The sequence below is a fragment of the Somniosus microcephalus genome, chromosome 3 (genome assembly GCF_052327205.1).
Source record: "Somniosus microcephalus isolate GS21.2 chromosome 3, FLI_Smic_1.0, whole genome shotgun sequence".
In the NCBI taxonomy this organism is placed as follows: domain Eukaryota; kingdom Metazoa; phylum Chordata; class Chondrichthyes; order Squaliformes; family Somniosidae; genus Somniosus; species Somniosus microcephalus.
The window spans coordinates 173,122,247-173,147,088 of NC_140989.1; the positions used below are offsets into that span (position 1 = coordinate 173,122,247).

Sequence of the window (24,842 nt, forward strand, 5' to 3'; positions counted from 1 at the left end):
TCCCATTTTTGTTGTGTTTATGAACAAAAGTGGGTATTAGAATCTGTGGTAGCTGCCTCTGAATGTAGATGTTGTGTGAACAATTACCAGGATATTATATTAACGAAATCTAAAGCTGTGGTTGTGTAACTTTCCTCAGTGAGTCAAAAAAATCCTTACTTCATGGATGCAAGGAATATAGTGACAGAAGAAAAATCATCATGGTAAATGATGCAGTGAATTTAAATGACCTACAGAAGCCAAGGATTCCCCATTGCTGTGGTCAACAGGGCTCTGGTCCCATTTCACATGCTTCTCTCTCCTTTCGCAACTTTTGTAACAGAATCCCCCAGTCCTCACCTTCCACACCACCAGCCTCCACATTCACCATCTCATCTTCCGTCAGCTCCACCACCTACAACATGATCCCACTACCAACGCATCTCCTATCCTCTCCACTCTCCTTTTTCCGAGGGACTGTTTTTTTTTAACACTCATCCCCACCCCTATTTCCACATGTCCTTCTCCGGCACCTTCCACGGCAAAAGCAAGAAATGCAACACCTGCCCATCCACTCCTCCCAAACACTCCTTCCGTGTGCAACTGAAATCTACAGTTACTTCCTTAATCTAGTGTACTGTATTAACGGCTCACTATGGGGGTCTCCTCTACATTTGCAAAACCAAACGGACATTAGGTAACTGCTTTGCCAAACCCCTCCAGTCTATCTGTAAGTGAGACCTCGGGCTACCTGCGGCTTGCCACTTTTAACTAACACTTCCTGTTCCCACTCTCCAAACATTGACTTCAGTAACTTCAGACTTTTGCTATATGCTCATTTTCAAACCTGTTTTAATTTCATACCTGACCTCCAGGTTTTCCATCTCTCCCATTTTCTTACTGTTTTCTGGGCCTCCCATTTCATTATCTACGTACACACCCTTTGTTTCTTTATCTGCCTACTGCCTCTGTACAGGACTTGACTGAGATGATCTGTGTTAAGTCTGTGTGTCCCAGTTATGCTTATTATAAATCACTGGACACAGACCACAAGAATAACTTTTAACAGGTCTTTACTATTCGGAGGTCAGGGCTGAACTGCCCAGCAAATCCCTACACAACACTTATATACCGGTGTGGTCACCACCGGTATTACAGTATACAGCAGCCAAGAGAAAGTAGTACATCTCTTAAGGTAGTTCTCTTAAGGTGGAACAGGTTACATACACCACAATCCTCCCTTTTTAGCTTAACAGTTATATCCCCATTTAACATAACATAACATATATATATACAACTACATGCAAAACAGTTCAAAGATTCAGTCTCTGAGGAGGCCTCCTGATTCGAGTTGGATAACGCCTTTCAGGGGTCTCTGATTCTCGTTGCTGGGGTGACTCATCTAGTTGGTCTCTTATGGATTGGACATCATCATCAGGTACATTCACTTCTGAGGTAGATGCTTCAGGTTCACTAACTTCTTCCACGGTTGTCTCTGCCGTAACCATGGGTTCGACCCTTGTTCTCGATTCTACCAGTTGGTCAGCATGACGCCGTATTACATTTTCACCAATATCTACCGTGTACATCAGGGGTCCTTGTCTGGCCCGAATTGTTCCAGATTGCCATTTCTCGTTTTTATAGTCCCGGGCTAACACTGGTTGTCCTATTTCGAAACTCCGAGTGGTCTTGTTATTTATATGCTGGAACTGTTTGTTTTCAACTTCCCTCCGCACATTTGGTTTTAACAAGTCCAACCTGGACCGCAACCTCCTGTTATAGAACATCATGGCAGGACTTTGGTTTGTCACTGCATGAGTGGCGTTTCGATATGCCAGTAGGAATTTGTCCACCTTGTGTTGTAGTGGAATCTGATCTTCGCTCATGGCCTTTATTGCTTTTTTGAACGTTTGTACAAATCTCTCGGCCAACCCGTTTGTAGCCGGATGATATGGGGCAGAGGTATAATGTTTCACCCCATTCTTCTTCATGAATTTCTGGAATTCTTCTGACACGAACTGCGGTCCGTTGTCTGAACATATTTGTTCTGGCAATCCATTTCTTGCAAATATCGTTCTTAACACCGCGATCGTCTTTTCCGAGGTAGTGGTAGTCATCTTAATCACTTCTGGCCATTTAGAATGTGCGTCCACCGCAATTAAAAACATGGAGTCCATGAATGGACCAGCAAAGTCAATATGTACACGTTGCCATGGGGTTGAAGGCCATTCTCATGGATGCAGCGGTGCAATCGGAGGTGCATTTTGCACTTTTTGGCACCCTGAGCAGCTTTTCGTCAGATCCTCTATCTGTTGGTCGATACCCGGCCACCACACATAAGCCCTAGCAAGGCTTTTCATCTTGACTCCCCCCAGATGACCTTCATGCAGTTCCTTTAGAACTCTCTCTCTTAACTTAGGAGGAAAATCACCCTTGTTCCATACATCAATGTTCCTTGACAGACGGACAGCTGTTCTCGTCTTGCTGAGAATGCCGGTAACAGTGGATCACCATGTGCTGGCCATCCCTTCACTGTCACTTCGTAGACCCGGGACAGTGTCGGGTCGTTCCTGGTTTCTCTTTCAATACTTGCATTGGTGACTGGTAAACATTCGATGATGGTCGAGTGAAATAACTCAACAGGGTCAACCGTCGGTGCCTCCTCCTCTGTAGGTAGTGGCAGGCGTGACACGTGTAATAAGGGAACAGCTATAATTATGGGGGATTTTAATTATCATATTAACTGGACAAATCAAATTGGGCAGAGCAGCCTTGAGGAAGAGTTCATTGAGTGTATTAGGGATGGGTTTCTTGAGCAGTATGTAACTGAACCGACCAGGGGGCAAGCAACCTTAGATTTGGTCCTGTGTAATGAGACAGGATTAATTAAAAATGTCCTAGTAAAGGATCCCCTTGGAATGAGTGACCATAACATGGTTGAGTTCCATATTCAATTAGAGGGTGAGAAGGTTGGATCTCAAACAAGCGTGCTGAGCTTGAATAAAGGAGACTATGAAGGTATGAGAGCGGAATTAATTAGAGTGGACTGGGAAAATAGATTAAAGGGTAAGACGGTACATGACCAGTGGTGTACATTTAAGGAGTTATTTTACAACTTCCAAAAAAAATATATTCCACTGAGGAAAAAAGGGTGTAAAAGAAAAGATAGCCATCCGTGGCTAAGTAAAGTAATTAAGGATAGTATCCGACTAAAAACAAGGGCATATAAGGTAGCCAAATCTAGTGGGAGGATGGAAGATTGGGAAGTCTTTAAAAGACAGCAAAAATAACAAAAAGATTGATTAAGAAAGGGAAGGTAGATTATGAAAGTAAATTAGCAAAAAATATAAAAACAGACAGTAAAAGTTTCTATAGTTATATAAAAAGAAAAAGGGTGGCTAAAGTAAATGTTGGTCCCTTAGAGGATGAGACCGGGAAATTAATGGTGGGAAACATGGAGATGGCAAAAACACTGAACAATTATTTTGTATCAGTCTTTACAGTAGAGGACACTAAGAATATCCCAACACTGGACAAACAGGGGGCTCTAGGGGGGGAGGAACTAAATACGATTAAAATCACTAAGGAAGTGGTACTTGGTAAAATAATGGGACTCAAGGCGGATAAATCCCCTGGACCTGATGGCTTGCATCCCAGGGTCTTGAGGGAAGTAGCGGTAGGGATTGTGGATGCATTGGTAATAATTTTCCAAAACTCACTGGACTCAGCAAAGGTCCCGGCAGATTGGAAAACTGCTAATGTAACACCCTTATTTAAAAAGGGTAGTAGGCAGAAGGCTGGAAACTATAGACCTGTTAGCCTAACATCTGTGGTTGGTAAAATGTTAGAGTCCATTATTAAGGAGACAGTAACGGGACATTTGGATAAACATAATTTAATAGGGCAAACTCAGCATGGTTTCATGAAGGGGAAGTCATGTTTAACAAATTTGCTTGAGTTTTTTGAGGAAGTAACATACAGGGTGGATAAAGGGGAACCAGTGGACGTAGTGTATTTAGACTTCCAAAAGGCATTTGACAAGGTGCCACACAAAAGATTATTGCTCAAGATAAAAAATCACGGGATTGGGGGTAATATTCTGGCGTGGGTGGAGGATTGGCTCTCTAACAGAAAGCAGAGAGTTGGGATAAATGGTTCGTTCTCAGATTGGCAACCAGTAACTAGTGGTGTTCCGCAGGGGTCAGTGCTGGGTCCCCAACTCTTTACAATCTATATTAACGATTTGGAGGAGGGGACCGAGTGTAACATATCAAAGTTTGCAGATGATACAAAGATGGGAGGGAAAGTAGTGAGTGAGGAGGACATAAAAAACCTGCAAAGGGACATAGACAGGCTAAGTAAGTGGGCAGAGATTTGGCAGATGGAATACAATACTGGAAAGTGTGAGGTTATGCACTTTGGCAGGAAAAATCATAGAGCAAGTTATTATCTTAATGGCAAGAAACTGGAAAGTACTGAAGTACAAAGGGATCTGGGGGTCCTGGTGCACGAAACTCAAAAAGTTAGTATGCAGGTGCAGCAAGTGATTAAGAAGGCCAATGGAATGTTGGCTTTTATTGCTAGGGGGTTGGAATATAAAAACAGGGAGGTATTGCTGCAGTTGTACAAGGTATTGGTGAGGCCGCACCTGGAATACTGCATACAGTTTTGGTGTCCATACTTAAGAAAAGACATACTTGCTCTCGAGTCAGTACAAAGAAGGTTCACTCGGTTAATCCCGGGGATGAGGGGGTGGTCATATGAGGAGAGGTTGAGTAGATTGGGACTCTACTCATTGGAGTTCAGAAGAATGAGAGGCGATCTTATTGAAACATATAAGATTGTGAAGGGGCTTGATCGGGTGGATGCGGTGAGGATGTTCCCAATGATGGGTGAAACTAGAACTAGGGGGCATAATCTTAAAATAAGGGGCTGCTCATTCAAAACTGAGATGAGGAGAAACTTCTTCACTCAGAGGGTGGTAGGTTTGTGGAATTTGCTGCCCCAGAAAGCTGTGGAAGCTACATCATTAAATAAATTTAAAACAGAAATAGATAGTTTCCTAGAAGTAAAGGGAATAAAGGGTTACGGGGAGCGGGCAGGAAATTGGACATGAGTCTGGGTTCGGAATGGTCATGGCCCTGTGGGTAGTGGAGCGGGCCCAGGGGCCGTGTAGCCTTGTTCTGCTCCTACTGTGTTCTAATTCTGTTAGATTTCAGGAGATGGTTTTATTCCTGTTCCTGGCTGGGGTGGAGATCGCCTTTACAGAAGGTAAGTACTGTAGAAAATATAGGGACAGAGTGATCTCCTGGAAGAATTTCGATCGCCTAGATGGGTCGGAGAGGAATTTCCCAGATTTTTTTCTCCCAAATTGGCCATTGGGTCTTTATCTGGTTTTTCGCCTCTCCCGGGAGATCACATGGGTTCGGGTGGATGCAGAGTGATAGAAGATTTGAGGTTAGGATCAGATCAGCCATGATCTTATTGAATGGTGGAGCAGGCTCGAGGGGCCGATTGGCCTACTCTTGCTCCTATTTCTTATGTTCTTATGTTCTTATCAGCATTACCATGCTGCTTTGTACCTTTGAATTCGATCTGATATTGATGTGCCCCTAGGAAAAGGGACCATCTCTGGAGTCTCTGTGCTGTCATCACCGAAACACCCTTCTTAGGGTTAAAAATGGATACCAATGGCTGGTGGTCTGTCAGAAGCGTAAACTTTTGGCCCTGCAGGTAATGATTAAACTTCTTTACTCCCCACACAAGGCTGAGAGTCTCCCTATCTATCTGAGCATAGTTGCGCTCAGCGGAGGTCAATGATCTGGATGCGAACGCAACTGGCCTCTCCAGGTCATTTGGCAACTTGTGTGAGAGTACTGCCCCAATACCATATGGAGAAGCATCACAAGCCAAACGAATAGGCAGCGTTGGGTTGAAGTGAGCCAACACTTCCTCTGAGGTGATCAATGCCTTGCTTTTGCGAAAGGCCCTCTTACAGTCCTCGCTCCACTTCCATGGTATTCCCTTCTGCAAAAGAGCGTTCAGCGGGTGCAGCACCGTGGATAAATTTGGCAGAAACTTATGGTAATAGTTAATCAACCCTAGGAACGACCTCAACTGGGATACATTATCCAGAGCGGGAGCCTTCACAACAGCTTCGATCTTGTCAGGAGACTTATGAAGCCCCTCCTGGTCAATGACATGACCACAGTACGAGATCCGCTTCTGAAAGAACTCACATTTCTGGCGATTAACTCGAAGTCCATATTCTTTCAATCTGGTGAGCACCAGTTCCAAATTTGCAAGGTGTTCCTCGTCATCAACTCCTGTAATCAGAATATCGTCCAGGTAACATTGTGTGCCTGGAATTCCCTGTAATACCTGCTCCATGGCCCTCTGCCAAATTGCTGGAGCCGATGCCACTCCAAAAACCAGTCTATTATACCAGTACAAGCCTCTATGCGTGTTAATCATGAGATACTGGCGTGACTCTTCCTCAACTTCCATCTGTAAGTACGCCTGCGCCAGGTCTATCTTGGCGAAGTGTTTCCCGCCAGACAACGAAGCGAAGATATCCTCAATCCGCGGAAGCGGATACTGCACCGTGTGAAGCACCGGATTAACAGTGATCTTGAAATCTCCACAGATGCGAACCTTCCCCGGTTCCCCCGGCTTGTTGCTCGATGAACGCTTCATGACGGGAACAATGGGCGTGGCCCGCTCACTCCAGTCTACCTTAGACAGTACTCCTGAACGTTCTAGCCCTTCCAGCTCAGCTTCCACAGCAGGTCGTATTGCATAAGGTACCGGTCTGGCTTTGAAAAATTTCGGGTTTGCATGTTCTTCAACCTTGATGTTTGCCGTAATTCCTCTCAGTGTTCCCAGTCCCTGTTGGAACACCTCTTTAGCATCGTCCAATATTCTGGACAATCGTTTAGGTTTGACATATTTTTTTACTGGTATCTACCGTTAGTGCTTTTAAGGAATGCCAATCCATATTTATTTTCCTAATCCACTCCCGTCCCAGTAGTGGTGGACCTCCCTCAGGTAGCACATATAAGTCCATTCCTCGGCTTTCTTTGCCCTTGTGGACCACCTTTACCTCTATCTTCCCGATGGGGTATACTCTTTGCCCCGTGTATGTTTTCAATACAATCTCCGTATCCCGTAGGGGAATATGTGGGAATAACCTTTTGTAATCTTGCTTATTCATGACCGTCAATGCCGATCCAGTGTCCAATTCCATCTTCACTTGGACTCCTGCTATCTGAAGTGTGACCCAGATTGTTTGGAGGTCTGCTTCATTACCAACATTGTGTACTCTTAGACTACCCAGTTCATTACTGCTGGAGTCTGAATTTGACTTCTGTTCGTTCGAACTGTTCTCTGTCACCTTGTGTACCTTTTTGTACTTTTCCTGCGGTGACTTTTTGTTGCTGGTCTTCTTTCCTGACCGGCATACTTTAGCTATGTGACCAAGCCTGCCACATTTTCTGCATTCCTGATTTTTGAACCAGCACTGGTTCTGATCGTGCGTTGTCTTTCCACAATGATAACATTTTACTGTACCCAAGACCATTTGATTGGTGCTGAGTTCCGGTGACCGTAGCTGCATTTCCGCAGTGCCTCTCGCTGCGGCTTCGTGCGATGCTGCAATAGTGACAGCTTTATCAAGCGTAAGATCATTCTCCTCAAGCAGTCGCTTTTGTGTTCCTTCTTTTAACAATCCACACACAAATTTATCTCTCAGCGCATCTGCTAGTCCTGTTCCAAACTGACAGTACTTTGATAGCTTACGCAGTTCAATTAAAAATTCAGCGTTGCTTTCATCTTTCAGCTGCATTCCTCTGTAAAATTTAAATCGTTCCGCTATCATCAGCGGCGTGGGGTTTAAATGATTTTTCAGGGCAGTAACAATATTCGCGAAAGTCTGATCCGCCGGTTTATCTGGTGACAGAAGGTGCTTCAATAGCCCGTATGTCTTCGCACCCATTGAGCTTAATAAGGTTAGTGTTTTCTCATCATCTGGTACCTTATTTGCTTTACAATAAACTTCCATGCGTTCTACATACGTGGTCCAATCTTCGATATCGCTATCAAAGGTATTAATGTTCCCATGTTTAGGCATCCTTGCAAGTTTTTAAATTTTTCTTTTTCTCAAAATGGCGGTCTTTCCCGCGCTCGGCTTCTTCCCCCGCTGGCTGCAATGGCGATTGCCGTGCTGCTGCCGTTCTCGCCTCCCCAGCGGTTCTCAATTCCCCGACGCTGCTTTTACTCCCCCGCGGTTCCCGTGGGCATTCACGCTTCCCCTGCTATTGCGCCTCTCAGCCCTGCATGCAGCCCGGTCCTTTACACCGGCTGCGTTTGAGTTCTCCGCGGCTCTCGTGCCTTAAGCTGCCCCAGTCGCTGCGCCTCTCGGCCTCGATTGCAGCCCGGCCCTTTTCACCGGCCGTGGTCGAGTTCTCCGCCCTTTTTCCTCCGTTTTCCCTCCCCCACTCCACAGTCAACGCGGCCGACTTTCTGCTCGTGTCGCTGATCGGCTTACCCACCACCGTGGTAGAAGGGATGATCACTGCCTGTCGCTGATGGAGGGCTTCGTGGTCAGAATTTTTCTTTTTAACCCGGGTTCTCGATGCCTCCCGTGTGATGGTGCTCAGCAGGATGATGAGGGCGGATGCCTCTACTCGACGCCCGTTCTGAGGACGAAGCTGCCTTGGATGTAAAACTGCCGCAGGGTAAGTTCGGACTCGTCGCCACTGTTAAGTCTGTGTGTCCCAGTTATGCTTATTATAAATCACTGGACACAGACCACAAGAATAACTTTTAACAGGTCTTTACTATTCGGAGGTCAGGGCTGAACTGCCCAGCAAATCCCTACACAACACTTATATACCGGTGTGGTCACCACTGGTATTACAGTATACAGCAGCCAAGAGAAAGTAGTACATCTCTTAAGGTAGTTCTCTTAAGGTGGAACAGGTTACATACACCACAATCTGTTACTTTTTTTTATTCATTCGTGGGTTGTGGGCGTCGCTGGCAAGGCCAGCATTTGTTGCCCACCCCTAATTGCCCTCGAGAAGGTGGTGGTGAGCCGCATTCTTGAACCGCTGCAGTCCGTGTGGTGAAGGTGCTCCCACAGTGCTGTTAGGGAGGGAGTTCCAGGATTTTGACCCAGCAACGATGAAAGATCGGCGATATATTTCCAAGTCAGGATGGTGTGTGAATTGGAGGGGAATTGGAGGTGGTGGTATTCCCATGCATCTGCTGCCCTTGTCCTTCTAGGTGGAAGAGTTCGCGGGTTTGGGAGGTGCTGCTGAAGAAGCCTTGGCGAGTTGCTGCAGTGCATCTTGTGGATGGTACTTCATTCTATTTATGTTTCCTTTCTGGGTTTGCCTTTTTTTACTATATGTTTGTCCGCCTGTTAATTTTCAGTTCTGATTTAGGGCCCGCACCTGAAATCTAAACCTCTCTGTTCTCTCCACTGATGCTGACTGACCAGCTGTGAGTTTCCAGCCTTTGCTGGTTTGTTTTCTCGGCAGGTGTTCCTGTTTCTTTTACAATTTCAGGACTGCTTTGCCATTTAGTAGTGATTTCTACTAAGAAGAGTGTTCATGAATTTTAAGTCCAGCTTGATGCTTTGTTTATGTGTTGTTAGTAACTTACAAACACTTACATGGCTGTGGATATATTTATTCATCGTATTTTATTAGTGGTTGTGACTGATGTTTTATGGATAATTCAATTTGAAGAAGACAGTTCCACCATTTCTAACTAATCATACAGCATAGAAGGAGGCCATTCGGCCCATCGTGCCTGTGCCAGCTCTTTGAAAGAGCTGCTCAATTAGTCCCACTCCCCCGCTCTTTCCCCATAGCAATGCAAATTTTTCCAGAGCTTAGGGCCTAGATGGCTAAGGTAGAGGCAAAGGAAATGGGGTTGCAGAAGAGGTCAGAGCTGAAGCAACGCAGAGTTCTCGGATGGTTGGTATGGCTGGAGGAGGTTATGAAGATAGGGAGGGGGTGAGGTCATGGAGGGATTTGGACTCCAGCGTGAGAATTTAATCTCATCTTCAAAATCCACCTTGGCCTCACGTCATACTACTTCTACAAGTCCTCCAACCTCTGCGCATTGCCTCCTCCCTTTGCCCCACACCCACATCTGTGCATCACCTCCTCCCTTTACCCTACCATTGGTGCATGAGCCCCACTAGAATCAGTTTCACACCACTGCAGTCCACCTGTGAAGTTATTTGAAACATACACAATCCCATAAATATTAAGAGCAGTTCAAGAACACAACTTATCTAAACCCCAAGCACTTGCTAACCTGACTAATACTCCGATAACTGCCTCATCGAAATAACTACGTATTCAACAACTAAGATCAATCTTTCTTTCAACAATAAGACAGCCCCACAAAAGCAGGGCCTCAAAAAATTAGTTAAAACTCCGAGTGTTCCTCTCCACGGAAATCTTTAGTAAAAGGCGAAAGATTTATACGATCTGAAGAGAAACCAGAGTACTGAACAATTACAGTCAGCTCCTCGCTGCTAACCGCCGGCTTGCCTCTTTAACATTGTACTGAGCCGCTAGAACTAACCTCCTGAGAAAACCTATTGCCACAAATCAATACAGCACGAGGAAAAGCAACTGAAATCTTCAATCTCCGTGAAAGCCACGGTCAAAACTGAAGTTTATTTTGGTTTCTGGCTCGGTATTATGTGGAACATTATGGGTATGCAAATGAGCTTTGTGTGGGCTGGGTTTGCTGACGTGTCTAATTCTTTGGTACAAGTTTACTTCGGTTTTTTATTCTCTGTGTTTGAACCTTCAGGTGAAAATTTTGGTTCAGCACGGTTTCTGCTAGTGAGCAAACATATTTTAGTTCATACAGGAAGCCATTAACACAATGAGTGCAGACACAGAGCTCAGAGTCCTGCATGGAAAGGAGGCAATGGGGGATCCACTTCCAAGTCTAGTATCCATTTCACTGTGTTCAAATTTATATTTGACTATATAGACGTGTTGATGTATCGGTCTGAATTTGAACTGTTGATTACGCTTTCCTTAACGGAGTACCATCACCGCACAGACTGCCGCGGTTCAAGCAAGGCGGCTTACCACCATCTTCTCAAAGGCAATTAGGGATGGGCAGATTAGCCAGGTCCAGGTCCCATGAACGAATAAAAAGAAACTTGTTTGGAAATTACCTTTGGCCCATGTTCATCCATCCTGATTAACAAAGAAAAGACTCTCCACTGTTTCTCAATTGTTTCTTAAATTATATTAGCGTTTTCGTCTCCACTAATCTATCAGGAGTCCATTTCATGTGTTGGATGAAGAAAGAAATCCTGATCTCAGCCCTAAATTTGCCTTTTAATAGTTTGAAGCTGTGAACCCTCCCCCCCCCCCCCCCGCACCCATGTCCTAATCTCAATTTAATTTAAAGTAAATACTTGCATTTATTTGGTGTTACCTTTTATATACTATTTACAGTCTTGTTTATCCCTCATACAACAGTGACCACTCTTCAAAAAGTACATTGGCTGTAACGTGCTTTGGGATGTCCAGTGGCTGTGAAAGGCGCTACATAAATGCAAGTCTGTCTTTTTTCTTTCATAAGATTCCCCTTTAAGATGTTTCTCCAATATTTCCTCACAATTTAAGACCTTCAAGACTCAGCCTTATTTTCACCACCTCCAATGCATCCCACTTATATCTCAGTGACCAGAACTGGGCACAGTACTCAAGTTCTGGTCAGACTAGAGAACTACAGTTTGAACCGAGACTTCCTCTGATTTGCATTTAAGCCGCAAACATCGCATCTCTCCCGATTATGTGACGGGCGGCTGATCCGATATCGTCCATTTTACACTATTGCCCAAATTCAAAATGACCCCCAAAGCAATCCATGAGATTCTCGTGTCTCGATCTAAACACCTCGGCTTCCTCTTGCTGATTTTAAGGTCCAGTTTCTTTCTCCCGGAATAGATCTCTGACGTCTGCACATCAGTTCTTGATTGTGAGTCAAATGCTATGTCATCCAGATCTTTGAGACTTTCATTCACTTTCCAACTTGTGCCTTTTGCTGAGGCTGAGGCTGATCCTCATCATGAACAAGAATAGGAAGCAAGACATCATGAATCTCTGCCTGAATCCAGATCTTTAAGATGCTCCTTAAAACCCTTTGGTCACCTGTCCTAACACTGCCTTACATGGCTTGGTGTCAAATGTTGTTTGATTAAGTTCCTGTGGCGTTTTAGTACGTTAAAGGCGCGATATAAATGCAAGTTGTTGTTGTTGTTGAACACTGAAGCTGACATTCGCATAGAGGCACGTGGCCACATTCATGATCTTCTCTGGTATGCCGTGGCATCCCAAGATTTTGTACTTGCATTGGCCACAATACACAGCTAATTCAAATAACTTTGACAAGCACCATTTACTTGCACGTCAATTTCAGGTAAATGTGTGTAAAAACTTTGTTGTGGACGGCACATTTATTGTGTTAACTTCACGTTGAGTTAAACTTTTACTTCATCGTGACGAACATTGTAGAATTCAGAATAATTGGTGGAAAAAGTAATTTTTTATTGGGTAATTTTTATTGGAAGAAAGGTTTTTGTTACTGGATATGTTTACTTCACTTTCGAAAAATCACGTCACTTCGCTAACAAGGTACAGGCATTAAAATGTTTGCACCATACAGAATCCTTGTACAACATCTAAGTATGGATACTTCGTACAGCGCTATATGTATATTATCTCGTATAGTATCTAAACACCTTATCTAGCATGGTATGTAAACAATATCTACCTTGAAGGTTCTTTATAAAAAAACATACTAGCCTAGAAATTCATTAGCGCTGTGCCCATTTTACAGGCATAAAATGGGAGCCGGCGGGCGGCGTGTGCGCGCACATTCTGCGCTCAAAGTGTGCCGCCCGTCATATGGGTAAACGCTCCTCCATAGGCGTCCAGGGCCCGTGCCTGAAACAGGCATTTGGGCCTTTGCATATGCAAATTAGGGCCTGTTTTGTGTCCCCTCTCTAAAATTCTTCAACAACTGACTGTCATGTGCGCCATGCAGGCTGCGGTCAGTATTCTCAGGTGCTTGGCAGCTAAACCAACTGTTCTTAAAGGGACCGCTGGAGGCTGCTTTCTGAAATTAAGTTTTTTTTTTAAACTTACCTTTTGTGGAGCCTAGAGGAGCAGGAGCTCCACATTAATTTGCGGGCGGTTTTCACACTTGCTGCCCTCCGATTCCCTCCTCCTCCTCTGCTTACCGCCTCGGCCGTCCGATCTTTGTTCTTCCCGGGACCGTGAGCTGCTTCTGGGGCCACTACTGGTGCCCGCAGCTCACCGGTAGTAAACAAATGAGACCATCCACTGGCCTCATTAGACGTGTGCAGCATGTGCTGCACCGGGATCCAATCAGGCGCAATCCAATTTCTAGGTCACTGAGTCTTCAATTTTAACAAATAAAAATTGTGTACAGTATATAGACAAGGAGCACAAAGAATTTACACTCAGTACCACACTTATGGAAACATTGTAACAATGATACCAATTACTGACATTTTCATTCACATTATTTAACAACAGCACACTATTACTCACATTTCCATTCACGTTATCTAATATACAACAAACGACAGCACACTATTGTCAAATAATTACAGTTGAAACCTTATTAAAAATACATTGTTTAGTAAAAGAATCACCACAGCTCTAAGAAAGGCAATATTTGGAATGTAAAAGTGCAAGTTGACACTGGACCTGACAGTTTAAAATAAATGGGGTGATATCGATCTTTGGTGATAGCACTAAACAGGCGATGGCAAATTGGGATCCGCTTTACATCCCACTTGATTTTCTTTAAAATTGAATGGAAAAAAAATTGGACAGATATAAAAGGGGCTGGCGATTCGCTATCACCCATCTAGTGCTACTGCCAAAGACCGATTCCACGTGCTTTACTTATGGAGAACTATTGCAACATTTTTCCGTTGGACACCGAAAAAGTAACATGTCTAAACCCCGATACAATTGATACTTTAATAGTGAGCCCAGCGTAATGTTTCTGTTACTTTTTTGAATTTGGAGTACAACAATAATAAAATACTGGTGTTGTACAGAAAGCAAATACCACAGGAAAACAATTTCAACTCATCTCAGAACTGAAATGACAAAACAAAACAAAATGGAGACGGCAGTGGTCAGTCACAAAATATTTGCTGTTTTAAGTAGATTATAGTCAGTACCTGCTTAACAGTCCTTTTTGTGTTTGATTGCTTCACATTGAACGCTGCAGTTCTTTCAAATAACCACTTTGTGTTTTAAAGACACAAGCATAGATATATTCTTGGCATAACGTACGAAGAATCAAAAACACAGGTGCATTATTGGCATGCTACACTCCCAACACAAGATCAGATCGGAGAAGCATAGGTCGCTCATAAAATCAACAGTATTTTGTCAAGCTGTGCTCACACGGAGGAATCTCTGATGGACTTTTGATGGATTGTCTTGGTTCTGCTAAGGAACGGAAAAGCAGTGCACAAACAGCCTGCCGTCATCGTCAAACCCAGGCTGCACCATGCTCAGAAAATGGACCAACTGTACCCATGGTCAACATCGCCTGGTAGCCCATAGATAAATTTTGGTTGACGCGATAGATCATACGAAATGCTGGCTGCAAACGTGCAAAGAGAAATTGTGCAAAAAATTCCTAAAAAAAAGCAAAGAAAAAGTGCCGTTACTTATATCCAAAATATAATGCTAAGCAACAATGTAGCATTTTTCACCAAGAGGTCAGTGAAAGAAACGTGTGGCAAAACAGTGTGTATGGCAAATGAGTTTAAATGGATGAAAATGATACATTTTGACAGGTATTTGGGTATATTGCAAAATGGCTAGTGTCACTTAAAACACATTTACATCCATGTAAGGTTTTTTTTTTCATGTGTAACCAACAGTCCAGAAACAATCACATTATACAATATGACTCAGAGTTGAATATATATACTGTATCACATTTTCACAAAAATACTCATTTTACTGTAATGGGCAGGGACTCTAATTGGCAGGATGCGACTAGTGGTGACCCACAGGCCTCAACTATTCACTGTATTTATTAACAACTTAGATGATGGGATAGAAAGGCACATATCCAAGTTTGCCAGTGACACAAGGATAGGCGGCCTTGTAATAATAATAATAATAATTCAACTTTATTGTCATTGTACAATGCACGAAATGTGATCTTGCAAGCTCCCATGAGTCCAGTACAAATAACATTAACATTAAATGTAAATAGCACCGTCCGCAGTGTAGATGAAAGTATCATATTACAAAGAGATATTAATAGATTAAGTGAATGGGCAAAACTGTGGCAAATGGATTTCAATGTAAGCAAGTGTGAAGTCATCCACTTTGGACCTAAACAGGTTAGATCAGAGCACTTTCTAAATGGTGAAAAGCTAGAAACAGTGGAGGACCAAAGCGACTTGGGGGTCCATGTACATAGATCATTAAAATGTCATGGACAGGTACAGAAAATAATCAAAAAAGCTAATGGAATGTTGGCCTCTATATCTAGAGGACTAGAATACAAGGGGGTAGAAGTCATGCTGCAGCTATACAAAGCCCTGGTTAGACCACACCTGGAGTACCGTGAGCAGTTCTGGGCACCACACCTTAAGAAGGATGTATTGGCCTTGGAGGGAGTGCAGCACAGATTTGCTAAAATTATAACTGGACTCCAAGGGTTAAATTACAAGGAGATATTGCCCAAACTAGGGTTGTATTCCCTGGAATCTAGAAGGTTAAGGGGTGCTCTGATCAAAGTTTACAAGATATTAAGGGGAACAGATAGAGTAGATAGAGAGAAACTATTTCTGCTGGTTGGGGATTCTAGAACTAGGGAGCGTAGCCTAAAAATTAGAGCCAGACCTTTCAGGAGTGAAGTTAGGAAACACTTCTAAACACAAAGGGTGGTAAAAGTTTGGAACTCTCTTCCACAAACTTGTTCTTTTCCTTAGTTCCCTGTATTAAAGTTCAGGTTTTTAAGCACCCCATAGCTAAGAAGACAACTGCACTACATGATCTGGCATTAAGCCGTATAGAACAGGAAGGTGGCAGCTATTAAAATGTGAATAAAACTAAAAGCTGAGGTAAAGATGGCCGAATTAATGGCAGTTTGAAAGAGTAGGCCCCGCCCACACACGCCATGAAACGCCCCCATGATGCAGCGCACTCCCCCCATAGGATTGGTCAACCTTCACGTCACTCAACGCTAATGAGCGGTAGGATTGGTCAACTGCTAATGAGCGGAATTTTGCCGTTTTTTGAAAGTTTTTTGTATACTGTCCGAACAATTTTTATCTGACCAAAAAGTAAATATGCCAATGACGCTCCCCTAATCATAAGCTTCCTTTTGATATAACATATGTGTAGGTATGCTCTATAACTTTTGAGTGATGCCCGGACATACACACAGACAGACAGATCGATCCTTTTATATCTACGGTTGATCTGTCTGTCTGTCATTCCGTCTGTCTGTCTGTCTGTCTGTCTGTCGGCTATACACTCTCAAGTTATAGAGCATACCTACACATGTGTTACATCAAAAGAAAGCTTACGATTTCAGAATGGCCATAAGCGTATTTACGTTTCGGTGAGATAAAAATTGCGCCCGTGGTATCCAAAAAACGTTCAAAATTCCGCTCATTATCCACTCATTAGCATCGAGTGATGTCGAGGTCGACCAATCATACAGTCGAGTGACCTGACGGTCGACCAATCGTTGCGTGTCGGGGGCGGGTTCCTGGCGTGTGCAGGCGGGCCCTCCTAGAGTCGAGTGACGGGACGATTGACCAATCCTATGCTTCGGTGACCTGACGGTCGACCAATCGGTGCGTGTGTGGGCGGGCCTTATCGTTCTGAACCGAGGTGAGTCGCCGCCATCTTGATTCCAAACTTTTCATTTCTTTTTCCCACTTTCTGCGTCTTAAAAAAAAAGTTACTTTTACAACACGTATTGTTTTAAAAAAAAGTTAATTACTTCCTAAATCTTTTATCTAATCTCATTAATTTTCCTACCTTTCCCCCTTTTTGCAGGTAGGCAGCGAAGCCTGGGCGTCTGTTGCCAGCCATGCTGGACCCTAGGCAATTGTTTTGTGGCAAGCTCTTCCCACCCCCCACCCCCCGCTGGGCCCGATTCCAAACCAGCGGCCAGCCATCTTGGTAAAGGCTGGCTGGGCTCACTGCAAGCCCCTCGCGCTTCATTCGGGGCGGGGGCCGGGGCTCGGGAGGGGAGGGGGAGCGGAGAGGGTTACCCCGGCAACCGGGCTCGCCAGCCGCAATCGGCCGTCTCAAGCCGCTCAGGCCCAGGCCCGGTCCCGGAGATCAGGAGGCGGAGAGGGGTGGAGGGTTACCAAGGCAACCGGGCCCGGCCAGCCGCAATCGGCCATCTCAAGCCGCCTCAGGCCCGGCCTCGGGAGGGCGGGGCTCGGGCTGACCGGGGCGCTAAGCTCGGCATGTCAGTGCGTGGGGCGGCACGGAGCTCAGCGGAGCCATCGCCGGCAGAGGGGAGAGGGTCTGCTGGCTCCCCCCTCCCTTTCTCCCCCCCTCCTTCCCCCACCCCTCCCCTCCTCTCCGCCCTCCTTCCTCCACCCCTCCCTTCCTCTCCCCCCTCTCCTCCCCCCTCTCCCTCCCCTCCCCTTTCCCCCCTCCCCTCCCCTCTACCCCCTCCCCTCCCCTTCCCCCCCTCCACTTCCCCCCTCCCCTTTCCCCCCTCCCCTCCCCTTTTCCCCCCCTTTCCCCCCTCCTCTTTCCCCCCTCCCCTTTCCCCTCCCCTTTCCCCCCTCCTTTCCCCCCTCCCCTTTCCCCCTCCCCTTTCCCCCCTCCCCTCCCACCCCTCCCCTTTTGCCCCCTCCCCTCCCCTCTTTCCCCCCTCCCCTCCCCTTTCCCCCCTCCCCTCCTCTTTGCCCCCCTCCCCTCCCCCCCATTCCCTCCCCCTTCCCTCCCCTCCCATTCCCCCCTCCCCTTCCCCCCTCCCCCCCATCCCCCCAGTCGCGCTCTCTCTTTCCCCAGTCGCTCTCTCTCTTCCCCCCGTCGCTCTCTCTCTTCCCCCCAGTCGCTCTCTCTCTTCCCCCCAGTCGCTCTCACTCTTCCCCCCAGTCGCTCTCTCTCTCTCTTACAACAACAACATGCCCTCAAACGACCCTCGGCACCGCCGGGCACTTCAGCCAGTATATATAGATATGTAACCAGTGCAAGTACAATTACAATGGAATGCTTACTCCCCGTAGAGACGCGTCAGCTATTCATACAGCGCCGCGTTCAGAAAGTCAATACAATGGCTTCCAGTGGCAGTGGGAGCATGATGTCCCTCAGCCACTCCGTCCTCCTCGTCACCGCGGCCTCCTCTTCACTGTTGCCGGCTCCAAGTGGTGGCCTGCTTTCCCGTTCCCGATCCGACCCCTGGCCGCCATGCCCGGCTCCCCTCCTCCCAGTCGGACTGCGAGCTTCCCGCCATGGAGCTTCCGGCCGACGTGCTGCAGCGGGACGTCATGGCTGCTGCTGCTGCTCGTTGCGCTGCGCTGCCTCCACCCGACTCGCCGAACACATCGTCGGGATGTGAATGCTCTGGTCGCCGCGGCCTCCTCCTCACCGTCGCCGGCTCCATGGTCCGACGGCCCGGGGCCTGCTTCTCCCTCTCACGGTTCGGCCTCTGGCCGCCATGCTCGGCTCCCCTCCTCCGAGTCGGAATGCCTTCCCGCCGAGGAGCTGCCGGCCGACGTGCTCCAGCGGGTCGTCGTGGCTGCTGCTGCTTGCCGCGCTGCGCTGCCTCTGCCCGACTCGCCGAACACTTTGCTCCGGTTGCGGGGGCGAGCGGCGAGAGCTGGCCGCCGAAAGTAGGGAGAGCGCGCTCAGCACCGGACCGTCTCAGCCGCCATCTTGATTTGATTATTCCTTCTCTCAGTCTTTGTGCTCAAGAGGTGATTTTTTTTTTAACAATGCAGTTTCTTGAGGAAACGGAGGCCCAGCGTCTGGTGTAGTGAGCCCTGCATTCTGATATTTGCACTTTATCCCCAACATTTTATGTCAACACTGCAGGGTCAGAGTTCAGGGAGGGAGAAGGTATGAGGCACACTCTAACATTCATTGCCCATTTCCCCCCTGTACTGAAAATATATTTCTACAAAAATCAATACAATCTGATGTGTGTACATGCCTGTATCTTCATCTGTTAATTCGCCCTATGCAATGCCTATGTTACAGATTCAAGTAACTAACGTGGCAGATAAAAGAGTGTCTATGGATGTTATTGATATGGTCTTCAACAATGAATGACTGGTAAAGCTGTTTCATAGAATCATAGCACTTCGTGGTTAGCACTGTTGCCTCACAGCGCCAGGGACCCGGGTTCAAATCCGGCCTCGGGTGACTGTCTGTGTGGAGTTTGCACATTCTCCCCGTGTTTGCGTGGGTTTCCTCCGGGTGCTCCGGTTTCCTCCCACAGTCCAAAGATGTGCGGGTTAGGTTGATTGGCTATGATAAATTGACCCTTAGTGTTAGGGGGATTAAATACGTGGGGTTACGGGGATCGGGTGGGATATGTGTCGGTGCAGGCTCGATGGGCCGAAATGGCCTCTATCTGCACTGTGGGGTTTCTGTGATTCTGTGATTCTGTGAGAAGGAAGCCATTTGACCAATCGTGGCTCTTTGAAAGAGCTCTCCAATTAGTCCCACACCCCGGCTCTTTCCCCATAGCTCTACAAATCTTTCCACTTCAAGTATATAGCCAATTCCCTTTTGAAAGTTACTATTGAATCTGCTTCCATCACCCTTTCAGCCAGTGCATTCCAGATCACAACAACTCGCTGTGTAATGTTTTTTTCCTCATGTCGCCTCTGGTTCTTTTGCCTATCACCGTAAATCTGAGTCCTCTGGTGACCGACCTTTCTGCCACTGGATACAGTTTCTCCTTATTTTCTCTATGAAAGCCCTTCATGATTTTGAACGCCACAATTAAATCTTCCCATAACCTTTTCTGCTCTAAGGTGAACAATCCAAGCTTCTCTAGTCTCTCCATGTAACTGAAGTCTTTTATTCCTGGTCCATTCTAGTAAATCTCCTCTGCACCCTCTCCAGGGCCTTGACATCCTTCCTAAAGTATGATGCCCAGAATTGGACAATACTCCAGCTGAGGCCTAACCAGTGTTTTATAAAGCTTTAGCATAACTTCCTTGCTTTTGTACTCTATGCCTCTGTTTATAAAGCCAAGGATCCCATATACTTTAACGGCCTTCTCAACTTGTCCTGCCACCTTCAAAGAGTTGTGTACATACACCCCCAGGTCTCTCTTTACTTTATATTGCCTCTTCTCATTATTCCTACCAAATTAATCACTTCACATTCTCAATGTACTCTAATTGTCAGGATGTGACCAGTGGCATCCCCCAGGGATCTGTACTGGGGCCTCAGCTTTTCATTGCATTTGTAATTGGCTTAGACAAAGGTATAGAGAGCCTTATATCCAAGTTTGCTGATGACACCAAGTTAGGTGGCACAGTAAATTGTGTAGATGGGAACATAGGAACAGGAGTAGGCCATTGGTGGCAAAAACAGGAAGGCAGATTATTATCTGAACGGCAATAGATTGGGAAAAGGCAATGTGCAACGAGACCTGGGTGTCCTTGTGCACCAGTCTCTGAAGGTACACATGCAGGTGCAGCAGGCGGTTAAGAAGGCAAATGGTATGTTGGCCTTCTTAGCGAGAGGACTCGAGTACAGGAACAAGGATGTCTTGCTGCAGTTGTACAGGGCCTTGGTGAGACCACACCTTGAGTATTATGTGCAGTTTTGGTCACCTTATCTGAGGAAGGATGTTCTTGCCATAGAGGGAGTGCAGCGAAGATTCACCAGACTGATACCTGGGATGGCAAGAGTGACATATGAAGAGAGATTGGGTCGATTATGATTATATTCGCCAGAGTTTAGAAGAATGAGAGGGGATCTCATTGAAACTTATAAAATTCTAACAGGACTAGACAGACTAGATGCAGGAAGGCTGTCCCCACTGGCGGGGGAGTCCAGATCCAGGGGTTACAGTCTAAAGATAAGGGGTAAGCCATTTAGGACAGAGATGAGGAGGAATTTCTTCACCAAGAGAGTGGTGAACCTGTGGAATTCTCTACCACAGAAGACAGTTGAGGCCAATTCATTAAATATATTCAAGAAGGAGTTAGATATATTTCTTAAGGCTAAGGGGATCAAGGGATATGGGGAGAAAGCAGGGACAGGGTACTGAATTTGGATGATCAGCCATGATTGCATTGAATGGCGGAGCAGGCTCGAGGGGCTGAATGGCCTACTCCTGCTCCTATCTCCTATGTTTCTATTCAACCCCTCGAGCCTGTTCTGCCATTGAATCAGATCATGGCTGATCTGTATCTTAACTCCATCTACCTGCCTTGGTTCCTTAATACCCTTACCTAACAAAAATCTATCAGTCTCAGTTTTTTCATTTTCAATTGATCGAGCCTGAACAGCTTTTTCGGGGGAGAGAGTTCCAGATTTTCACTACCCTTTATGTGAAGAAGTGCTTTCTGACATTGCCCTTAAACGGCCTAACTCTAATTTTAAGGTTCTGTCCCCTTGTTCTGGACTCCCCCACCAGAGGAAACAGTTTCTCTCTATCTACCCTATCCACTGCTTTTATCATTGTAAACATCTCAATTAGATCACCCCTTAATCTTCTATATTCAGGGGAATACAATCTGTCCTGATAATTTAACCCTTTTAGTCCCGGTATCATTCTGGTGAATCTGCACTGCACTCCCTCCAAGGCCAATATATCCTTTCAAGGAACAGCAAAATATTGCCTGTTCAGTCATTGAATCAGATACTGCGGATGCTGAAAATCTGAAATAAAAACCGAAAATGCTGGAAATAGTCAGCAGCACAGGCAGCATCTGTGGAGAGAGAAACAGAGTTAACGTTTCACGTCAATGACATTTCGTCAGAACAGGATAAAGTTAGAGATGAATCAGGTTTTAAGCAAGTGCAGGGGCAGGCAAAAGGGGGAGGGAAGGCAAGAGAGATTAAATGACAAAAGGGATGATGGTGCAAGGCAAAAGTATTTTCTAAATGGCGAGAAGCTAGGAACTGTGAAGGAACAGAGTGATATGGATCCAAGTACAGAAATCACTAAAAACTATTGGGCAGTTACAAAAAATAATTTAACATGCTAATGGTGCTTTGCACCATCATCCCTTTTGTCATTTAATCTCTCCTGCCTTCCACCCCATCACAGACCTTCCCTTTTGTTCTTTCCTCATGTCTGCTTCTTCATTCTCTCTGAAGGTGGATCAAGCACACACTGAGGCCAGATAAGAATTGATAAGCTGTTTTATTTCACGGTAAGGTGAACATACAAAATAGTTGTTATGATCTGACTTGCTTAATTCGATCAGTGCAACTTATCTTCACGTAGTAATAGGAAATAAATAACATGCTACTTTGCCCCATATCAGTGGGCCATCTTACCTGACTTAAACATAGAAACATAGAAACATAGAAGATAGGAGCAGGAGTAGGCCATTCGGCCCCTTGAGCCTGCTCCGCCATTCAATGCGATCATGGCTGATCATCCAAATTCAGTACCCTGTCCCTGCTTTCTCCCCATATCCCTTGATCCCTTTAGCCTTAAGAAATATATCCAACTCCTTCTTGAATATATTTAATGAATTGGCCTCTACTGCCTTCTGTGGAAGAGAATTTCACAGGTTCACCACTCTCTGGATGAAGAAATTCCTCCTCATCTCTGTCCTAAATGGCTTACCCCTTATCCTTAGACTGTGACCCCTGGGTCTGGACTCCCCGACCATCGTGAACATCCTTCCTGCATCTAGTCTGTCTAGCCCTGTTAGAATTTTATAAGTTTCAATGAGATCCCCTCTCATTCTTCGAAACTCCAGCGAGTACAAGCCTAATCGACCCAATCTCTCCTCATACGTCATTCCTGCCATCCCAGGTATCAACCTGGTGAATCTTCGCTGCACTCCTTCCATGGCAAGAACATCCTTCCTCAGATAAGGTGACCAAAACTGCACACAATACTCAAGATGTGGTCTCACCAAGGCCCTGTACAACTGCAGCAAGACATTCTTGTTCCTGTACTCAAACCCTCTCGCTACGAAGGCCAACATACCATTTGCCTTCTTAACCGCCTGCTGCACCTGCATGCTTACCTTCAGCGATTGGTGCACAAGGACGCCCAGGTCTCGTTGCACTTCCCCTTCTCCCAATCTATTGCCATGCAGATAATAATCTGCCTTCTTGTTTTTGACACCAAAGTGGATAACCTCGCATTTATCCATGTTATATTGCATCTGCCATGCTTCTGCCCAATTACCCAACCTGTCCAAATCATACTGGATTTTCTCGGCACCCTCCTCACAGCACACACGCCCACCCAGCTTTGTGTCATCTGCAAACTTGGAGATATTACATCTAGTTCCCTCATCCAGATCATTAATATATATTGTGAATAGCTGGGGTACATGGACTGATCCCTGCAGTACCCCACTAGTCACTGCCTGCCACTCGGAAAAAGAGCCGTTTATTCCAACTCTTTGCTTTCTGTCTGCCAACCAGTTCTCTATCCAAGTCAATACCTTGCCCCCAATCCCATGTGCCTTAACTTTACACGCTAATCTCTTATGTGGGACCTTATCGAAAGCCTTTGGAAAGTTCAAATACACCACATCCACTGGTTCTCCCTTATGTATTTTACCAGTTACATCTTCAAAAAATTCCAGTAGATTAGTCAAGCACGATTTACCTTTTGTAAACCCATGTTGACTTTGTCCGATCCGGTCACTGTTTTCCAAGTGCTCTGCTATTACATCTTTTATAATGAGCTCTAGCATTTTCCCCACTACCAATGTCAGGCTTACCGGTCTGTAATTCCCCATTTTCTCTCTACCACCTTTTTTGAACAGTCGGGTAACATTAGCTACCTGCCAATCCATGAGTCTATCGAATTTTGGAAGATGACCAGCAATGCATCTACTATTTCTAGGGCCACTTCCTTAAGTACCCTAGTGAAGTAAGATATTAAAAATTGGACATAAAAAGGGCAAGGCAGACGGGATTCACCTACAGAAAAGCAGGTTTATAACGGGCAAAGCCACAGAATGTTCGAGGATGAAATATATTAACTACACATATGCTTGACTTGCAGAAATGAAGCCTGCCAGTTCAGAGGAAAATGAAACTTACAGAGGCAAGACTGGCATGACTCATTTCCAGTAAATTGAACCTTACAGAGGCAAGACTGGCATGACTCGTTTCCAGGAAATTGAACCTTACAGGGGCAGGACAGGCATAACTCATTTACAGGGAAATGAAACTTGTACTATGTGTTACCTCTGTATGAACAGCCACTCCTGGATAGTGATTAATGTATAAACTTTTTAATTGATTGGATCTTCGAGGAGGTATGGCTGGCAAAATGTGTTTAACTATGTTGATCTTTGAAAGGCTCGTTGGAGTTGGACTCATGTAGGGACGCGAGAAGTTCTCCCCAGGCCTGAATAAATCATTGTGACTTCAATTATTTGGTCTGTCTTTCTTACAACAAGCCGGTGATGTCGACCTTCATCAATCTTTTTCTCTTCACATATCTATAAAAGCTTTTACAGTCAGTTTTTATGTTCCCTGCAAGCTTATTCTCATACTCTATTTTCCCCCTCTTAATTAATCCCTTTGTCCTCTTTTGTTTAATCCTAAACTGCTCCCAATCCTCAGGTTTACTGCTTTTTCTGGCCAATTTATATGTCCTCTCCT

General features: G+C 45.5%; 1 protein-coding gene and 1 non-coding gene across 2 annotated transcripts in view; one reads left to right on the plus strand and one right to left on the minus strand.

The window, feature by feature from the left end:
- The window catches only part of LOC147121566 (retinol dehydrogenase 13-like), a 202,727-nt gene extending 178,118 nt beyond the window's left edge, over positions 1-24,609 (plus strand). Inside the window, exon 7 of the mRNA XM_085981926.1 lies at positions 24,238-24,609. Coding sequence (XP_085838052.1) covers positions 24,238-24,308 — 71 coding nt within the window. The 3' untranslated portion in view covers positions 24,309-24,609. The remainder of the gene's footprint in view (positions 1-24,237) is intronic.
- LOC147121574 (U5 spliceosomal RNA) lies at positions 10,391-10,504 on the minus strand. The gene has a single exon (XR_015077777.1). It is a non-coding gene; the product is annotated as a U5 spliceosomal RNA (small nuclear RNA).
- Positions 24,610-24,842: the final 233 nt, after the last annotated feature.